Raw genomic sequence first — 19,913 nt, forward strand, 5'->3', positions numbered from 1 at the left:
TGTACACACGTATAAGGAGGGGGAAGTTGGCCCTTGAACCACTCTGTCCTAATTCCTCTCCTGCACCTCAGCAGCTTCCTCGACTCTGAGTTTGTGTAGTTTTCAGAGGACGTACTTGCAACCCGTTTACAAGGAGTAAGTGTTACTTGAGATACAGATGATATCCATAAAAGCATGGTAATTCTTACCGTAACTGCTTAAAATGACCTGTTTGTTTATTCCCCCTTTAACAAGCACTTACTCCGAAACGCACTTGCTGCTGGTAAATATTTAAGAGAACACAAGATAATGAATTCCTCTTCTGAAGAATCTGAGGGCTACCTCTGCCCTAGAGTTCACAAAAATAATTGCGTCAAATACCAGTCTGCTAGGAACATTATTTTACAGCATACACGTAACAGATCCTGTTAAAGGCCGTAAAATCTCTACTTAGCCTCAAACAGACACACCATATATTACCAAAAACTATTTTTCCATGCCTTCAAGTAAAATATGTCCATTTATGTTAAAGGCAGGTCTTTGTCTATACTGGTAGCTTTTACCTTTTTAGGAAAAATTCAAGTCTTTTATTCTGTCAAAAACAAACTAAGAAAACAAAACCTATAGCTTTTCATGTAAAGATAATAAATGGCACTGGATTCCACAGACTGCAAAAATAATTTTCTGAGCAAACCCAGGTGGACAAGAAATTATTTCCCCTCTCTATACAATAAACAGCGCATTTCACATATGAATCACAAAATAATTCATCAACATCATAAAAGTCTCTCGTTATACTATTTAAATATAATTAGTATAGCCAGACAGACATAGCTAAATACAGGTATAAGCAAATTCTATATGGAGCAGAAATAATTATATTTTCCATTTTATTAATTTAAGAGGACTACTTTTAGGACCAATTCAATTAGAGACTATGAAGTAGATGCCCAAAATAGAAATAAAAATTCCCAAAATAGAAACATCTATCAAGATCCTTGCTCAATCAGACAATGACAGGACATGGGGGAATGGCTTTAAACTACAAGAAGGGAGTTTTAGATTAGAGATCAGGAGGAAATTCTTCACTCAGAGGGTGGTGAGGCACTGGAACAGGCTGCCCAGAGAGGTTTTAGATCCCCCATCCCTGGCGGTGTTCAAGGCCAGGTTAGATGAGGTCCTGGGCAACGTGATCTAGTGGGTGGCATCCCTGCCTATGGCAGGGGGTTGGAACTGAGTGATCTTTAAGGTCCCTTCCAACTCGAGCCATTCTATGATGTTATGAAGACCACAGAGGTCAGAGGAAATGTCCAAATCTCCTGACTTCAGTCTCATCCCTGCACTCATATCCCCTTTTCTTATGAAGGAGGACTGATGTCAGTCATTTGAGAAATAAACCAATAATCTGTACCCTGGAGTCTGTTGTCAATTTTTCAGCACAAGAAGTTACTAGAAAGCAAACATAATAATTTTTCAAAAAAATTAAAGCAATGGTTTTATGTAAAGTTTATTTCCACCATCCCATCATAAAATATTTCTCAACAGAAAGCAAAAGAGAAATGCTGAGATCAGTTTATCTTTAAATAAAATGTATAAGCTCGAACAATTTGAAAGATCTCCTTTTTCTTCTTGATGTATACTTAGCAATTTCTTCCACCTCGTTGGATGAAAAACTGAATCTTCCTCCCTTCACTGTCTTTGGACATTCAAGGTTGTTTTTTAATTACCTGTGCTCCTTTAATTAAAAAACAAACAAACAAACTTTGGGCCAATTAAAAGTGTCTTAGCCCTGAAAGAAGTACACCGGGATACAGTCATGTTGTACCTTTCCTGGAAGCTAGGACTAACAGGAGAAGCTGGTACACCATGACCAGGGCTCGTACTCATTGAAACGTATGTAATGATGCCTGCAAGGGAAGAGAAGCGACAGTGCAAAGTATGTGGTCCCTTTGTATGCAGCGGGGAAGGGAACTCTCCTATCCATGACACCAGGAGAGAGTAAGCAAGCACAGGTTAATCATGGAGACTAACAGGAATTTTCCTGTCAGACTGTACCTTACACACTCTAGGCTTTTACTTGTTTTTCTTCCTTTGTTATGTATCTCATGGTTTGTCTTCATCGATTTTCCAGAAAAAGGATTTACTATCAACTGTGGGCATCCTCAGTGACTACCAAAAACCTTAACCAGAGAGTGGCAAACAGCTTGGAGGGAATCTGAGTCTACCTGGCACTGTTCAGCGGGATGGAGTTTGCAGGCACATCGGAGCTGGGGGTAGAGGGGCACCCTTAAGTGTCACTGATAAGGAGCAGGCTGAGGACCACAGATCTAAAAGAGTGGGGTCTTGAATCCTAAACTGGTCCTCTAGCGCCACTAAAGAAGAGGAAAATAAATAGATTATAAAATAAATAAGATTTCCACTTACAGTTGGAAGCTCACTGGCCAAAAATATTTTATGATGGTTGTTTCAGTAGGCTGTCATTTCCTGTACAGCTGTTTGCAGTTAGGCACCATTTCATGGCAGATAAACCACTACCAGCTGCAGAGTACCGGTAACTTACACATTAACTATTAAAGCTGACACATCAGTGTCCGGTACAAACTGCATTTCCAATCCTTTTCAGACATAAGAAGAAAATAAGGGAGCCAATATTTGGTCCTAATCGTCCTAAATTTCTCCATACCCATGAATTTGAAACCTTGAAAGCACGCTTGTAAGCTGCAGAGATACTCCAAAATGATTGTTTATTTAACATGATGCGGGGAAGGTATGTGCAGTCTTGAGATTTTCCACTGCACAGAAATAATTCCATAGCAGAACAGCTTATGTTTCCAAATATATCTGCATATTTGTAACAAATTGATCTTCATTATGAAAAACTAGAAACACATTAAGAGGATTAACATTCATGGTTGATGCCGGTATTAGTTCCAGGTTAAAAACCTGCCAAAATTCAATTATCTGAAAGCCAAGAACTCAGCACTTAAAGATTCAGAGGTTTTATGACGCCCACCTAAAAAAAAAAATACATTTAACAGAAAAAATAAAATAAAAGCTGGTATACTGTATCATAACCAACTCAACTCTGACACGCAGTGCACTGTTTTAACTTTATTATCTAGGTATTTTCTTTACTAGGAATTTTCTTAAATAGCAAACCTTATCACTGGAATATGTACTTTTTGATAGTACATATAGATAAATACTTTTTAAATAGCAGCATATAGAGTTTCTTGAGAGAAGGTCAGGCACGTATGGACACATAGGCTTCTTTTACATGCAGTGTTTATAACGCTGAGAACATTGATGAAAGAACATTTATTTTGGGTCAACGTTGGAAGTTGTTGTTAGGAAATATGTATTTCTTTGAACTTAAAACAAATAAAAAAGCTTTAAAAACCCTAGGCATTGTTTTTTGAGCTAAAGGAAGATATCTGTTGACTCTTGGGCATGGAATAAATATTATTCTTTCAGCAAGCTGAAATCAGCCTGCTGAGAGCATCAACACTTGCTGCATTTGCACACAAAATGTGTTTGATCCTAACTCTCATGAAGGCAGGGTCAGAAATTTGCTGTCTTCAGGCCTAAATCCTACATGAAAATCAAATAAATACACATATATACACACGCATTTACATTTAAATTAAGAATATATTGTGCCAGTGCGAAGTATGTATTTTTGGCAACTCCAGCAAGCACGGGGCCCTGGAGAAGATCAGTGATATTTTTCATCAAACTGTATTATTTCAAAACACAGACTGGAGATTCTGTATGTCTGCAGAGACCTTTTGTAGAGCATCTCAGGGCCCATGAAGGAGAAGTTGGAAACACTCAGCATGGATTTAGCAAGGGTAAATCATACTTGACCAACCTGACTGCCTTTGACAATAAAATGACTGGTCATTTATGGCAATTTAAGCAAGAGATTTGACACTGGCTCCCACAATATTCATCCACTCATGGAATAGTTTGAGTTAGAAGGAACCTTAAAGATCATCCAGTTCTAACCCCTTGCCATGGGCAGGGACACCTCCCACCAGATCAGGTTGCCTAAAGCCCCATCCAGCCTGGCCTTGAACACCTCCAGGGACGGGGCATCCACAGCTTCTCTGGGCAGCCTGTGCCAGTGCCTCACCACCCTCAGACTAAAGACCAAACACGGCATGAAAATTTTCCACATGGAAAATGAGGAAATACCCAAAGAAATCAAACATGGGCTTTCCAAGAAGAGGTATCAGACATGGCTCAAGGCTCAATCAACTAAATTCGGTATCAAGTCAGAGCAAAAACTCCCTGTTTCAATTAACTATCAAAAAATCTTGAATAAAAAAGCATTTTGGGGCTAGAAAGAGTCTCTGAGAAGGAGTCTCTGAGTCTCTGGATGTCTTCAGAAATGTTTTCATTGCCTCTGGAAGACGAATGTGCAAACCCAAATGCTAGAGGACCAACCCAAGACTTCATAAAGCACCATGCTTCAACAGGCTGCTACTCCTTCCTAATGTAATTGTTTTTTCATACTTCATCAGTTCTTCAGAATAACAGTTTCCCCCCCTTTCATGGAAAGAGAAGCTGTTTCATTCATTTGCATGTTTAAGTCATTTCAATATTTTGCATTTACACTTAAATAATACTACCTTAATTTTTCTAGTCTGTTGTAGAATCCAGATTTTAAGTGATGCAGAGGAGACAAAAAATTAGCTATTTCTCAGATGTCACTAACAGAAATAACTTGGAATTAAAATCACATTAAAAAAAATGTAAAAATCCCATTTTACGATTAAACTTTTGAACTCAAGACTGTCAAATTTCTTTGCAGATAAATAAAATTATTTTTGGCTAAGTGATGAAAGTTTGCATTTCATCAGGATTAATGGAAATGGGAAAATTGTAAAAATAGAAACAGAATCATCTCATCAAGTGTATTAGTGGAGCACCTGACACCTCATTATTTTACAGTAAGGAAGAACAGCTGCAAAGTTGCTTGAGGTAAACATAGAAGTCTATTCTAAAAAAATATTCTTAAATTATATTATTTAATCTAAATCTGTATGGCCATGTTGCCTTGTTGACTACTTTACTGATTGGAGGGAAAACCTGTAGAAGAGTATATGTTAAGAGACACATGAACCAAAGAGAGAAAAACCTATCTGGACTTCAGATTATTCCCCTTGTTTCATTCAACTGTTATAAAATAAACCATCTGCAAACATGTAAGAATTATTCTAAGTAGACAGTTGGTGAGTCTGGACCGTATATATTTCCTAGTGGAAAAAAATGTAGCACAAAGTATTTAAAAAGAGAAATGCAAACATTTTAATTAACACTGAATTTAACTTCAAGACATCAGACGGGTGTCACACTACAGGGAGCTGGGGATAAATTAAAGCAGCTTTGCCTTATGGTATTGTTACAATTTTGTTCAGAAGCAGACTTTGGGATTTCTTTGCAGGGAACAGGCATAGGCTGTCAGTGCTAGTGCTTTGCACAGGACACCTAAACACAGATGCTGATATTCAAAATTAGAACATATGGAAAGAAAATGGAAAAAAGAGACACACGAAGAACTAATGACCTTTCCGTTCCTCAGGGGAACATAAATGACATGCATGTTACTCTCCTTATTTTTGTTAGCCAGGGCCTTACAAATGAGCTGACCTTCCTCGTTCCCTTTGCCAGGAGCAATACACTACCACAAATTCTCACTTTCCAGGATACTACCATCTATCCTTTTTCCTGAGATGATTCTCTTCAAGTGTAAATCAGTGTGAATCAACTTTTCTCAAGTGTGAATCAATGTGAACCAGCAGGCCATGGGCTATTCTTCACACCTAGAGCCTTTCCCCTCCCCCCCCCCCCCCCCCCCCCCCCCCAAAAAAAAAAAGCTGTAAGAACCTGGGCTCAAAGATTCTTCTTTGCATACGTTTTAATGAAACAACTTCTCTGAGAAAAGTGTCTCAGACGTTAGCACAGTCAGTAAAAGTCAATTACTTTTTATTTTAAAAGTCCATTGAAACTGAGAGAGAGGGAGAAAGGGAAAAAGTAATCACAGAAACATTAAAATTATTATTCCATTATTCTATTCTATTCAACTTCCAAACCACTTCCAATCAATTGGTCACTGCGCATAATGCAATTAGGTGCTACATAAATAAATACAGTCAAATCTAGTATATATTAAATTTATCAAGAGCTATGGCAGAGTCATTCATCTACTTGGTAGACTATGCCCAGTACCTTTAAAGAATTAAATGCTTCTACATTTATTTCATTTCCTTTAATTGAACATGACCCTTTGCAGTGTAGATAATTTTATTGTTGATTTATATATATGCATATATATATATATATATATATATATATATATATATATACGTGCCCTTTACTTTTAAATTTTTAACATTTCCAAGCAACAAACCTTGCTTTTCAACATTTATGGCTTCCATGTATGTTAGGAATGTGTTTCCTTAAATGTCCTAGAGCAAGAACGAGTCTTACTTCCTGATTTACCATTACTGAACATACAGCTAGAACAACGTAGTCACAGAGAAAGCAGTACAGATTAAAAACAGAACTATCTAGTGACTTTCAAAGAAAGAAGCAAAGTTACAATGACATTGCATATTCACACAGAGTGTTTTAAAACTCCAAAACACTGACAAAACAGGAGGACCAACACTATTAGGTACTTTTTCCAAGAGCTTTAATGTCTGCCATGTCTAAGCACTCCTCTCTCCATTTTATTCTTGAACAAACTAAAGGCACCACAAATTTTACAGGTAGCAGCAGCTTGCAGATCCCGATGCACATCATCTGTTGCAGCTAGCACTGCCTCTTTCTACCTTTGGAGAGGCAATGCTACCTCAGACAAAGAACTCAAAATGTGAGGCAGCTTTATACACAGAATTGCTATTACTTCACCAAAAGGCACTCACACAACAACTCAGTTTCTGTTCCATTCGCGCAACAAAACCAGCACGGTGAACACACCGCACCTGGTATCTGCTGGACAACTGACAAGTTACGCATGTGGTGCTGGAGCCATCTGTGGTGAAACACCTGCAGTAAAAGAGGAGCTGCAGCCCCAAGGGTTCTGCAGAGATGGCTGGGGAATCCTGAGGGTGGCCCCACACCGCAGTAGAGAGCTTTTTATGACTCCTTGGCTTCCCGTGCACGCCTGGCACCACCATCAGCGCAGACAGCAGGAGACCATGTCTTGCTTCGCAGTATGAACGATGTTAGCAGTGAACCTACGACTGTAGCTGGGCTACTTACACTTGAAAATCTTACAACAGAAATAAAGACTGATCTCATCAACAAATATCCTCAGCAGACCTTAACACCTGCCCAAGAGTTTAGCTGTTTTATATAGACACAGCCTACCGATGCCTGAGACCTGACAGTCCTCAGTGACAAAGGTGTCATTTGTCCTTTATCAGCAGCATAATGAGAAAGGTGAATTCTGATCATAGATTTTTCCCCCACAGTTCTGACTTGAAGAGGATAAACTCATGGTTCCAGTACAACAGGCCTCTCTACAAGCCATGGTCGTGTGAAATCCATGCAATGCCCATCTCTCTCCCCTTGTGCTGGACGATTCAGGGAGCCACTGCATTCACACGCTGCGAAAGCAGTTTCTTCCACACTCTTGGCCAAACTAAGGAATATCTACACTACAATAAACACCAAAGTGATGTAATTTCCCCTCCTGATACTTCTCTGTTTTGTTTTGTTGTTTTTTTCCCACTGCACCAGCTCTCTTCCACTTCCCCAAGCACCAGAAATAACAGATAAGAGCAGGCAAAGAAATGGAGTGTGAATGCAAAAGGAGATCTAATTGGTTCAAGACTCTCTCCTGTCTTTAATTTTGCACAGTCATTTACAGCTGTCTGAAGCGTGTGAAACACTGGCACCCAAGCGAGTGAGTAGGCAATTAGGATTTTGTACTCTTTCACATTCATTCTGCACAGATGTAAACTACTGGATATGGCACAAGGCAGCAGTGACTGAGCTTTCTGGCTTGACGATGATGTCCCTTACATTCTTACTGCCAAGGAGGAGGATGCTTTCCCCTGACGCGTCTTTACAGCTTGGTCCTGAAAGACACTGAGCCCTCTGACCCCACTGCAAACTCAGGCATGCAAATGCTTTCATTATCTGCAGCAGGGCACTCTGTAGGCAGGGAACACAAGGCCTAACAAATAGGCAAGCCCATCACAGTACTACTCCAGAAGTCCACTCTGCAGCCAAACACTTCGACCTTAAAACTGGAAACCCTTTAACCAACAACATCGGGACGCCAGCATGAAGTTTTTCCATTAATAAGACTAAAAGCAAGTCAAGGTAAGTTGAGAGTTATTTTAGAAGCTAGCGTTGGCTGCGATACCTAATGCCTACACACAGTTGGTGAGAAAACAGAAAACCTTCCTTAGGTCACAGACTGAAGTTTGACTCTGTCCATACTTGCTCCCAGTTGACCACCAGGCTGTAGCAAATTGAATGGTGGTTTTCAGTTTTAAAGGGGTGTTTAAAACAATTCCAGCTTTTCGTTCAAGCATCAGAAGAGAGACTGCAATCAGCAAACAGGAGGCTGAGTTATCCCCCAGCTTTCCGTAAAGGTCGCTCTAAAAAGGGACAGAGTGGGAAAGGCAATTTATGTGGGAAAATTGCACAACATGGCTGCAACAACATGGGGAGCTGCAGAGCTGTGAGCATTCAAATAACATTAAATTGTATTTGAAATAATTAAGTAAAAATCCTAAATCTATGTTTAAAATATTCACATTTTAATTTGCTTTTAACTAGTTAACAGCACGTTCTATTGATGTTATTAAAATCAGACTAAAACATAAAAGAACAGTATTCCTGTTTGTTTATTCATCTTCAGACTTTGATTATGTAAAATATTCTTAATACATTTTAAGACTCTGAACAAAGCAAGAAAATCATCTTTTAATTTAAGGAGCTTGCGCTGAATCAAAAATTAAAAGAGCTTGTATTGTTTAGAGGAAAGAGGAACCTAAAGTCTACAGATAAAAGCATGCATTAACGCTGTGGTTCTCAAATTAATTGCATTAACTGTAACCCGCTAAACACAAAATATGTCTTTACTAAGCAAATAGTTCTTCTGCCTTAATTAAATCTAATAAATTATTAAAGGGTACCAATCCTAGACCATCCTCACAAACTGTCACGCATAAGGTTTGTTTGTTTGCCTTTCATGACAACATATCCCAAAATATAGAGCATATTTCAACTTGTTATTCTCTGAGTCGTCTGCCAAACTGCGGATGAATTGTAAACACGAAGAACATGTTAAGCCTATTCAAGACCACAAAAAAAAAAATTAAAAAATCAAGTCTTGCACAGTAAACTCTGCTATAATTTCCTGATGTAGGTCAAAACTCAGCAGGAAATCACATTGTCTATTTTTATCCCAGTTCACTGGAAGTGCTTTACCTTTCTGTTTTCTTGATAAGCACAGCCCTGAAGATTTGTTCCTGGGGAGTTTTCTCTTTTTCATCAGTTGGCTGCACGAAGGGGTGGACAGCAGCCAAGACGAAGCCCTGCTGGTACAATTCTTGCAGCTGAGCTGGAAGATCACACAAGGAGGAGAGCTTGATTGCAGATGATCCTGGTAGCTCAGCTGGAAACAAAAGGTAATTGGTCAATAATCTTACACTGGACTATCAAGTTGTTTTTTAAAAAAAAAAAATCCAGGCTCTTCAGTGTTAAACAAGCTTCACACTGGTCTACAATATTAACACAGAATGATCGTTCTTAAGGCCCATTTGTATGTCAGATTGTAAGCAGGTTGTCTTGGTGAAGGGCTTCTATCACATAAGAGACTGGTGCGATTAAACAAGAAATCAGACATTTAAAAAAAAAAATCCCTACATAATCTAGGAGGGAAAGGGGATAGTCAGCAAAGGGAGAACATGGCAAATTCAAATGTAATGAACAGAAGTAGACATCTGCACTATTAGACTTGGAGATCACTGGCAAAGTGCTGTTGAGACCAAATACCACCGTACACTTTAGACGTATTGGTAGATAACAATGTTGGTAACAATACTAAGAGCAACGAATACCTGGACTGATGACAAACCCTTCCAAACAGACACTGAACCCATGAAAATAATCCACATCCAATCTGCTTTCTGTGGGGTGTTAGGCCTCCCTATGAAGCACCTGATGCTGCTGACTACTGTCAGACCCTCAGCATATAAAGGGATATTGCAGCCAGTATATGTAATTCCCTGCATCTTCTTGGCATCTTGTGGGCTTCAAAAGAAAATCCCATAAATCACCTAACACAACCTTCTGCTCTGCCTCTCTACATCAGTATTTCTTCATATGTTTTTCACATCTTCTCTGAAAAGAGAGCTTCCTTCCCTGCCTTTGCCTCTTCGTTTCTCTCTCTGTTGGGAGCTATTTATTATTTCATCCCTAACTATGCCAGAGCACATTGTACGGAGAGGTGCTGGATAGCTTCCCCTCCTGAAACCAGGAGGGAGGGGATGTTGCAGGAAACACGGCAGAGGTTCCCAGCACCTTGCAAGCGTGGGCCCTTCCTTAAAAAAAGCACCGGAGAACAGTTTGTGTGAAAGACACCAGCTATGCAAAATAAGGTTTCATTGTACTGCTTTTTTCATCAAATTATGTGGCTACCCTTTATGAATAATGAAAGAGGTTATCAAAAACTAATAAATATTCAAAACTAATAATACATGGAATAATTTAAATAATAATAGATTAGCTGTGCTTGGTATGCTTTTTCTTCATATAAGACCATACTCCAGAAGAGGGTAATGGAACTTTTTGACCAAGGACTGGAGGATGCAGTGTTTTTATTATTTTTGCAAATAAAATGAGAAATCCAAGCCATGCATATGTTGACAATAGGTCTCTACCTTCTGGAACAGCTTACAAATCACACGAGAGTCATAAAAAGGGATACCCCCAATGAATACTGTATAATAAATAACACGGCTGACTTACTTACTGGACCCTACTGGGGATCGACATAGGGAAAGAAACCCAGATGTTAGAAACACCTTTTTCCTCTTGTGACACAGAGATTCCAACAATCTCCAAATATGCTTCAAATAATTTAATTAATTAAAAGAACATGAAAGCCAGTGTAGTCTTCTAAATGAGGGTTTTACTTGGATACAATTAAATGACTAAATCAACAAAGTTACTGCTGGTGATGGTGCACCAATTTTTAACAATCGTCTACGAAAACTCATGCTTGCTTTGCATATGAACCTTGTCTCTGCATTCTCCTGAGTATGCCTTCGTAAAACTCATAGAAAGACTATTCATTACCATTGGAGTGTGATTGCTTACCCCTAAAAGCTAAACATGAGGGGAAAGGATGAAAATGCATGCAATTGGAGCCTTGGGATGCACACCTGAGGATTGAAAAAGAAAGGTAATAGAAAACAGAGCTGGAACGGATCATCCACCTAGTCCATTGTAATTATTACCTAGAGGCAAGAGCAGTTTTAGTTTTCTCCTCAACTAACAGTGGCCAAATGTCCTCAATGAATTTCATATTCTTTTTTCTTTCAGTTCTCAACAGCCATTCTCCATTGTTACCTCTACAGTACCTACTGCACATTTCAGATTAGCAAACTTCAATAAATACACCCACTAGTAGTCTACTGCTAAAAATGTTAATGAAAACAGTGAAAATTAATAGACTATGGACAGAAATATTTGAAGTCTTGCAGTCAATACATCTTTTTGCTTTGATGGTGAACTACTGCTATTTTCTCCTTTGACCAGAGATTCTCCAAAAAGAAAAAGTTCCTGTTACACAACTGATATACCCAAGGTCAGAATGAGTTTCCTGGGCCAACAGACCTGGGCATTCTTGCTATGCTGCCATGTGATGTGGATTCCTTCAGAGAAATTCCTGCTACCCATCATCCTCCAGAGTATAAATATACGTTCCAGTATCTTTCTGGAAACAAAGTTAGGTTAAGAATCATGAAGTTCTGTCTAGAAATCGGTTGAAAAAGGACATCAGACCTTCCTGGAGACTCACATTCATCCTCCAACTATCTTCAAACTGGAATGAAAAGATTTCCTTGATTTCTTATGCTAATTCTTCCAAGGTGTCTACACGTAGGTTCAACCTACTTGCAAACACCTGATTCAAGAAAGCAGTCATTGATCCAGTCTTTCCTTATGTTAGTTTAAATATCGAAGAATACTAATATTTTCATAAAGCCTTATACAACTTCAAATAAAATCTGTCAAGCCTTTGTTTCAGTTGTTAAAGAGAATCCTAATCATGTCTTTCTTTCAAAAGAAAAAGGAAAAACAAAGTTATGTAGAATAGGGAATTGAGTGAGGTAACAGAGCAAATAAATGACTAATTAAAACCTTTAATGACTCCAGTAGCTATTAGAGTTGTGATAAGCCTCTGCTTCACCAAAAGATAGAGCTCAATCCTTTTAGCAGCACCCCTGTAGGTCTTAAAATGAAGACAGGTCTAAGTTTTACATTCTGCTCCATGTTTCCTTATTTATTGTTGCACTTCACAACCTGACCTCAAAGTCTCTTTTGTTTATTCTGTCTGCATCTGAAAGAGTGCATAAGAAACTTGTAAATGACAGATCCTGTGGTGTTTTTTTTTTATTATTTTGTTAAAGCTAGAAGTGGAAACAGAAGTGCTGGTTGCTTTTGGAACTGATTATCAGAGAGAGTAATTCGTTGCCCGACTGGTAACTGAAGCTGAAAATACTTCCAGCAATGCCTGGATACATACACAAGACTACAGCTAAGAGAAAAGACAAAAAGAAAAAAAAAAAGTTTGTGTTACACAACTGGTATTTTTGAGGTCCAAATGACTTTCCTGGGTCTACTGACTTGTGCATTCCTTGCTGCTAATAGGGAAAACCTGCCCAAACACTCACTGACCCCATCTTCCCACAGAAAATAAATAAATAAATAAATAAAAAGGTAGAGTTGAGATAAAAATCTACAAATTGAACCATAGACAGTCATTTCTGCAGCTCCAGAACGTGATTTCTGGGAAACAGAGGAAACAGTCTGCCACAGGGATCCTAAGGGATGAGAGTAGGCTGAGAAATATGGTTGGGGAGACATGTGTAGGAGAACTGGTTCCTCCTTCTTGTTTTAATGTGCTCCTCTTTCCCTGCAGGTCTTCTTGAGCTGCATTACTGTGGCCGTCATGAGAGATTCTCCCAGGACTGGGTGAGCAGCAGGAAGCATCAGCATCACCTCCAAGAAGAGCCTCCATGAACCATCAAGGGCTGCTGCCAAAGAGATCAAACAGCCTCCTACACCAATGTCCAATGAACCCTGCAGCCAAAGAGGCCTTCGCAGTCAGATGACGCCACACGGTTTCTCAGCTGTCTTGTCTTGATATATGCTCACGCTCATCTTATGGTATTATAATGGCAGACTCATGTTCTTTTGTGTTTGCTATCTCTGGAAGTTACCACAGGCTATTCTGGAGGTGGTAAGGTCTCACTTTACAAAAAGTTGAGATGCTATAAACCAACATTTTCAAATAAGAGATATATATATATATACACACACATATATATATATATATAAAACAGATAAAATACAGCATGGTTTCATCTATTAGCTTATGCTTAATAAAGACAATCATCAGCTACTGTACCTCTTTTTATAATATATATTCTCAACATAACCAGGTATTTTAAATTCTATTGTACTTGATAAGCAGCAATTTTCCCTCCCTGCTACGTACCTTTATGACAAAGCTAAGACAACCTTTACTGTTTTGGTTTGTTTTAATTTCTTTATACTTGCTCAGCAAATAATTGAATCAATGCTACGATCCAGGAAAAGTAAAATGTTAAATGCCAAAACTGCATTTATTTAATTTCGCTTTGCTGAAAAGGTCAAATTCTGGTCTGAGTTTCTCAGTACTTATCCTTAATACTTTATTTAAAAGGACAAACATTCAGTTCTACTCTAACTTCATTTACCCTGCGTTAGGTGCTTACTTGGCTTGTTTACTCCAACAAAACAAATGTCAGAGTTTTCTGGTCTTCATTTTTTAACATGTTTTCCCAATTAGGCTTTTATGCTCTCATTCCAGCTACAGCTGTTAAAGACTGATGTAGCCCATAAAGACAGTTCACATTACAGATGAAAAAGTCCCACAAACATTTTTGGACTCCTTTTATAAGTAGTTTCTATTTCTCGTTCAAGTTTTCTCGTTCATTTGCATTTTCAGATGAAACCATTAAGGAATCTTTTCCCTTGCCATTAAAGCGACCAAACATCAGCTGCAGGCACTCAGCCTGTGCAGGTTATACAGGACATCACCTTGCCCCCCCGCACGCCCAGAATGGTGGTCTGAAGCAGAAAACGAAGACAAACCAATGCACCAGACCCAGATAATGAAGCGATGCAGCCCCAGTAGCCACGAGTACAACGCCCCTATTTGATCAGGCCTCGAACACCTCAGCAGGCTCAGCCCCTACAAGAAATCCAGTCCTCACTTTTCTTTCCCAAAACGTAGGATGAGGCAGCTCCCAAGAACCAGGAGCTCCTCCTGGAGCTACGTGCTCGGGCTCCTTCTCCCACCTCCTCCTCCCAGCACCCCGACCCCTCCGGCCTTGCAGGCCCTCCGGCCTTGCCATCCCTCCTGCAGAGCTCCAGCTGCTTCTGGGGGCCTCGCGGGACACACGGTGTCTGCTCACCTCCTCCCCAGGACACCCTGGGGCTTGTGGAGCTCTCCTACCAGCTTGATTTATTTTCTGCTGCCCTTCTAAAGCATCCAAATCTCTCTCCTGCACGCTGCAAAGCACGCAGGAGACCACCACAAAGAACCCAGCTAGGGGCCAGGCACCAGCGTCTCTGGTCCTGAGCAGCTCCAGCAATGAGCACATAAGATGGAAAGAAGCTACAAGCGAAATTGCGCTCATATGGTAATACAGTCATTACCCAACAACATCCATGGATTTCCTGCAGGGTTTTATAATAGATTTGACTATTTACCTTCTGCCTTTAGTGACCGCCGCATAGAAAATGGCATTAGCTTGCTCTGCTGTGCCTCATGAATCCCACCAAGCTGGCTGTAATTGCTTGTCTGCTGGCAGGAAACTAAATAGCAACAACGAATGGAGACAATAATACGGGAACAGAGCGTATCACTGACCATGTGTATGAGCAAACGCATAAATCTGGCCCAAGTCCACACCATTTCCTACATTTTCACACAGAGCAATTCCTAGCACGTTTATGGTTGTTTGTAACAACCTTGATCATTTCGTAGAATAACAATGTAAGCACACTTCCTTTACTCAGTATGAGGATTCCTTTCCTTTTTTTTTTTCTTTTTTTTTTAATATTAATTCCTTTCCAACAAGTTTAATTTAATTTAAAGAGATCAAACCTACAGCAGACCAAGGTCTAGCAGAACAAAACACCGCCTTTGCATTAGAGCTGGCCAGAAATTAAACTCGCAAGTTTACTTGCTAGGAGATGCAGTTTCACCTACCTTAAAACATTTCATAGGAAGATGTCAAATGCAACAGCAGCTGCTGGGCACAGAGCTGCTCATTTGGCTCTGTCAGAAAAGGAAACCTAGCTCATTGCTCCCACACTGCTGCCTGGCAGCTCTGGTTTTCTGGATAGCCCTCTGACCATAAATAATTTTTGCAAGCTGAACAGTGATTGCTAAGTGAAGGACCATCCCACAAGGTGTCTCTTTGGTTTGCCAAACTCCTCACATTTATCAGTACAGGCCCTGAGGGCTGAATGGCACAAGCTCCATAGGGAGTGGTGGGCAAATGTCCGAATTCACCTGGAGGAGGGTGCACAGTAAAATCCATTGGGGAGTGCTGGCTTTTGTCTAACACCGAAGCACAGACTTGTAAAGATCCTCTCTGTTCTATAAATAAGAAAAATTTCAAGGTCCTTTTCTCTGACATTTAGCAGTTGGTTTGGAACAGCTGAAGGAATCCAAACCATCATCCTTTCCAACTATTAAGTCTTGGTAAAGCCAATATATTACTCTGGGGAGCAGAAAGCAAACCATTAATTGAATATTATCAAAACACTTAGTGCCTGATTCTGGGAGAACACGTCTATTTCCATCCAGAGTCAACCTCAAACAAAAAGTTACAGAGGCATCTAACTGCAAGTTTTCATTCCTTGTTACAAGCACTAAAGAGCTTGTTTTGACACTGCACAAATTGTTTGCATGGCAAAGCAATGCAGTCATGTTGTTCTCGTTTAACCATTCTTTCCCCATAGAATCCACCAGTAGTTTCTTGTCGTCAACAACAACAAAAATGTATTAGAGGACCAGAGTACCCCCAGTGAAAATAAAGGCAAAAATACCTGTAATATAACTTAGAAAAAAGTAAGAGAGGTAAACAGATTTTTGGTGAATTTTCCAAGCAGATCCAAATCTTTATTTCTGAACTCACACTTAGCAGAATAAAATGCTCACGCAGTATGACTAATATAGAAGGGAATGTAAGATGTTTCTGACAATGTCACAGAGTTTTAATTAGCTGAAGCACACTAACACTAGAATACAATGAGTTAAAAGCTCCACCTTTTGGAGTGAAATCTGTACAAGCGGCACTATCGTCTCTTTTCCTTTCTAATAGAGCTCCCACGAGGCATAGAGAGGTTCCTAAACTTTGAAGAAGCTGGAGACAGCCTCAGCGCATTATCGCTCCGGCTGTCATCAGAGGCAAGACACCGGTTGTTAATAATTCACATTGCTTTTTTGGTTATGCTAAATGACTTTCTTTCCATTTTCAAGGCAAATACAATAAATGTCACCATCAAAGAAAGCAACAATGAATACGCGAGAGAAATCGGGAACTGAAATGAAAGGTGGCTGTTCAGTAAGCTCCTGGTGTTTACTTTTAGTGAGGGTAATAATGGAACTTTGAAGTATTCACAACCACAAGCACTGTGTCTCAAGAAAGGAGGTGAGAGCAGAAAGGCTGAAAGTGGATAAGTGCCCTTTGAAAGTACGTATATAGACATCTCTATGTAGATCTCTAAATATATGTGTGCATACATATGTATGTGAGTACATGTGTAAGTACACACACAGACACACAGCCATCCTCTTCTTTCCTTTAGGAAATGGTAGGTATGTGCACTAGTCAAATCAAGAAAGTACTAAGCTAGCTCAAAGATGCAAGGAGATGAGACAACTTCCTCTCACCAATTCTGTTGTCTAGTCTCACAGCATCTTTGAGTTACATTCTTTGTCCAACCAAGGCTTCATGTGGTATCTTGCAAGCATAAGGTAAGTATCTTAAGTACTGGGTACATTTCCTGCAATATGGTGGGTTTATGCATGGAATAGTTTTATTCTTGGTGTTTCAGAAAAAAAAAAAAAAATGCATACCCAGGCTATCATATCCACCAGAGTGAAAAAACAGCCATGAAACAGACTCCAGTTACCTAAATAAATCGACAGGCACTTCTTAAATGACTCAGCACTCACATACATTAGCTTGTGGGCACAATTATGCAAAACAGCAAAAAGAAGACCACTTGCTAGGTGCAAGGGTAACAATCGTGCAAAATACCAGATGAAAGAAGATGAAAAAGGGGCAGGACTTCTCATTTAGACTGTGCACAGAAAAAAAAAAAAAAGAACCAAATCCCATCCCTTCTGTATTTGAACAGCTCTTTGACATGGTATTTTGTTTGTCCCTCCTTCCTGCTCTGCAAAAGGAGAGGAATTGGTTCTGCTTCCTAAACTGATGCAGACCAAACACAGAGACAACAAAGGGAGGTAATTTACATTTCACAAATCCAAGAAAACTCCAGTTACGTCTTACCAAATGGAGGAAGCGTTCAAAGTTGTAATATTTTATTCATACAGACATTGTTATCTGTGTAAGCTTCCAAAGGCAAATATTACACTGAAATACAGACGGGTAATTCCGAACGACGGGACGCGCTGGAACATTAATTCACATCTCTATTTCCACTCCCCAAAAAGGACTGCTTCCCTGTGCTAAAGCCTTCCAACACCAAGTTAATCTACTGATAGTAATACTTCTTAAGATGCCCAAGTCAAACACTGAATGCCGTTCATTTTAACAGCCTCAGAAGATGTGAACTGGGACTTCCCACCACTCACACAGCGGAGCAGCAAGTTCCATGCTCTCACAGCACGTAGCCAGGCATCAAACACTTCAAAAGGCAGGGAAGGAGCAGCCACCCAACAACACAGAAGAAGCCAGAACTTACTGAAGAGATCTTCTGACATCTAGCAGCCAGTGGCATCATACGATTTGAGGGCTGATGCGTCTTTTTTCTTTTGTTTTGGTCCCTCTCTAGCCAACACGTTTGCTATTTTCCTCAGCAGCAACAGAAGTTAACACCAGGGAAATTCACAGCTAACCTCCAGAATCTTCCAGTGTTCTCCTTCCCATACTTCTCAATATATCTTTTTTCCTGGCATAACCCCCTCTTTTTCCTTTTCCTCTCCTCTGTTTTATGCTTCACTTCGATGTTCTTTCCATATTTCTGGCAAATTTTCATTTGGGATTTTCGATCCTGCAGAATACAGCAAGTAAGCAACGCTGAACTCTTACAAACTTTACAGTAAGCAAACCTGGACTGCAGCAAAAGAGCACGAGTAATATCCTCAGAGGCGTATAAAAAAGGCACATTTCAGGAACTTCCAAATTATACAGAATTTGTGCGTTTTATGGTATATTCTCGTAGATGAAAAAAATCTCTGAATGAAGTTTGTAGCATCTCTAAACTTTCCAATTTGCTGCTGACAATAATACCCTGTAAGTGCTGACTCTTCAAGGAGTTAAAAAGCAGAGAAGTTCATCAATCTACATATTTCCATCCAAACCAACTGAGAGCAGTCTTGAAATTATTGGGGTTTTTCTTAATCAAGCACAGATGAACAAAGTAGGCTGCATGCATTAAATTAGGAATTTTTTCCATATTCACGAGATAATTAGTAAATATAAATCTGATTGAAGTCTAGTTCCCAAACTGAAAAATGACAAGAGGATTTCTAAACATTTAGGGAAAAGGGGGGAGAAAGAAGTCAAGGGCAGTAACTGTCATGGAATACAAGCACTATCATTTGACGTATGTTTCTCGTGACACACTGAAAATTGTGATGAAAATCAAAGATTTGGTGCAACACAGACGATAAAAATGCCATCGAAGTACTACAACAAAGGAGGTCTTTCCCCACTTCACACGATAATTACTGCATGTTCTAAGCACACGCCAGGTGAAGTAACTGGACATTAGAGAGGACATTTAGAAGTTTAGATTTTAAAAATTCAACCTTTAACACAAAGATCTAAATTCACTGCCATATCCAGTAACCCCAGGGAGGATGGTTTGGATTCATCAAGATAGCTCTAACTCACCAAGCCAACCTGTGCAACAGAGAGCTGATAGTCTCCAGGGAAACCAAAATCCTCTTGGCAGGTCATGCCTGTATATATTTTAGACACAGCACTTTGCTGTATATATATGGGAAAAGGACAGATAGCTTTATAAATGCTTGAAGGCTTTATTCAAATGTTACCTGCTGGTTTCTGCTTCTTTTCACATTAAATCTCCAGTGTTTCACATGCATTTTCCCCTTCTGTTGTAATAGCTGTTTTCAGTCTTTCCTGTAAAATCTTATTTAGGATGATACCGTGTGCCAAGTTTGTTTGATTTTTTTAAAAGCCTGAAATGGATTTTTTCCAATCCTGTGACTAAAGTCCATATATTACCCTATTTCAGATGCTCTCATTTCTTGCCTGCATTGACTAATAACATTCCTTTTCTTCAAAAGCAGCAGTACATACTAGACATTTAATACTTTAAATTAGAATACATAAAGTTTAGAAGTGACTTTCATCTTTTTATCTTTTTCTTGGCTTGAAGTATTTTGGTTTTTTAGATAAAGAGAT

General features: G+C 39.4%; 1 protein-coding gene across 4 annotated transcripts in view; it reads right to left on the bottom strand.

Annotated features, from left to right (window-relative positions):
• Positions 1–19,913, bottom strand: part of RFTN1 (raftlin, lipid raft linker 1) — a 92,652-nt gene that overhangs the window by 45,913 nt on the left and 26,826 nt on the right. For all 4 annotated transcript variants that reach the window (XM_082752862.1, XM_082752863.1, XM_082752864.1 and 1 more), the window contains one exon: positions 9,436–9,622. In XM_082752862.1, coding sequence (XP_082608988.1) covers positions 9,436–9,622 — 187 coding nt within the window. The remainder of the gene's footprint in view (positions 1–9,435; positions 9,623–19,913) is intronic.

The sequence above is a fragment of the Aythya marila genome (genome assembly GCF_965140915.1).
Source record: "Aythya marila genome assembly, chromosome: 2".
NCBI classification, from domain to species: domain Eukaryota; kingdom Metazoa; phylum Chordata; class Aves; order Anseriformes; family Anatidae; genus Aythya; species Aythya marila.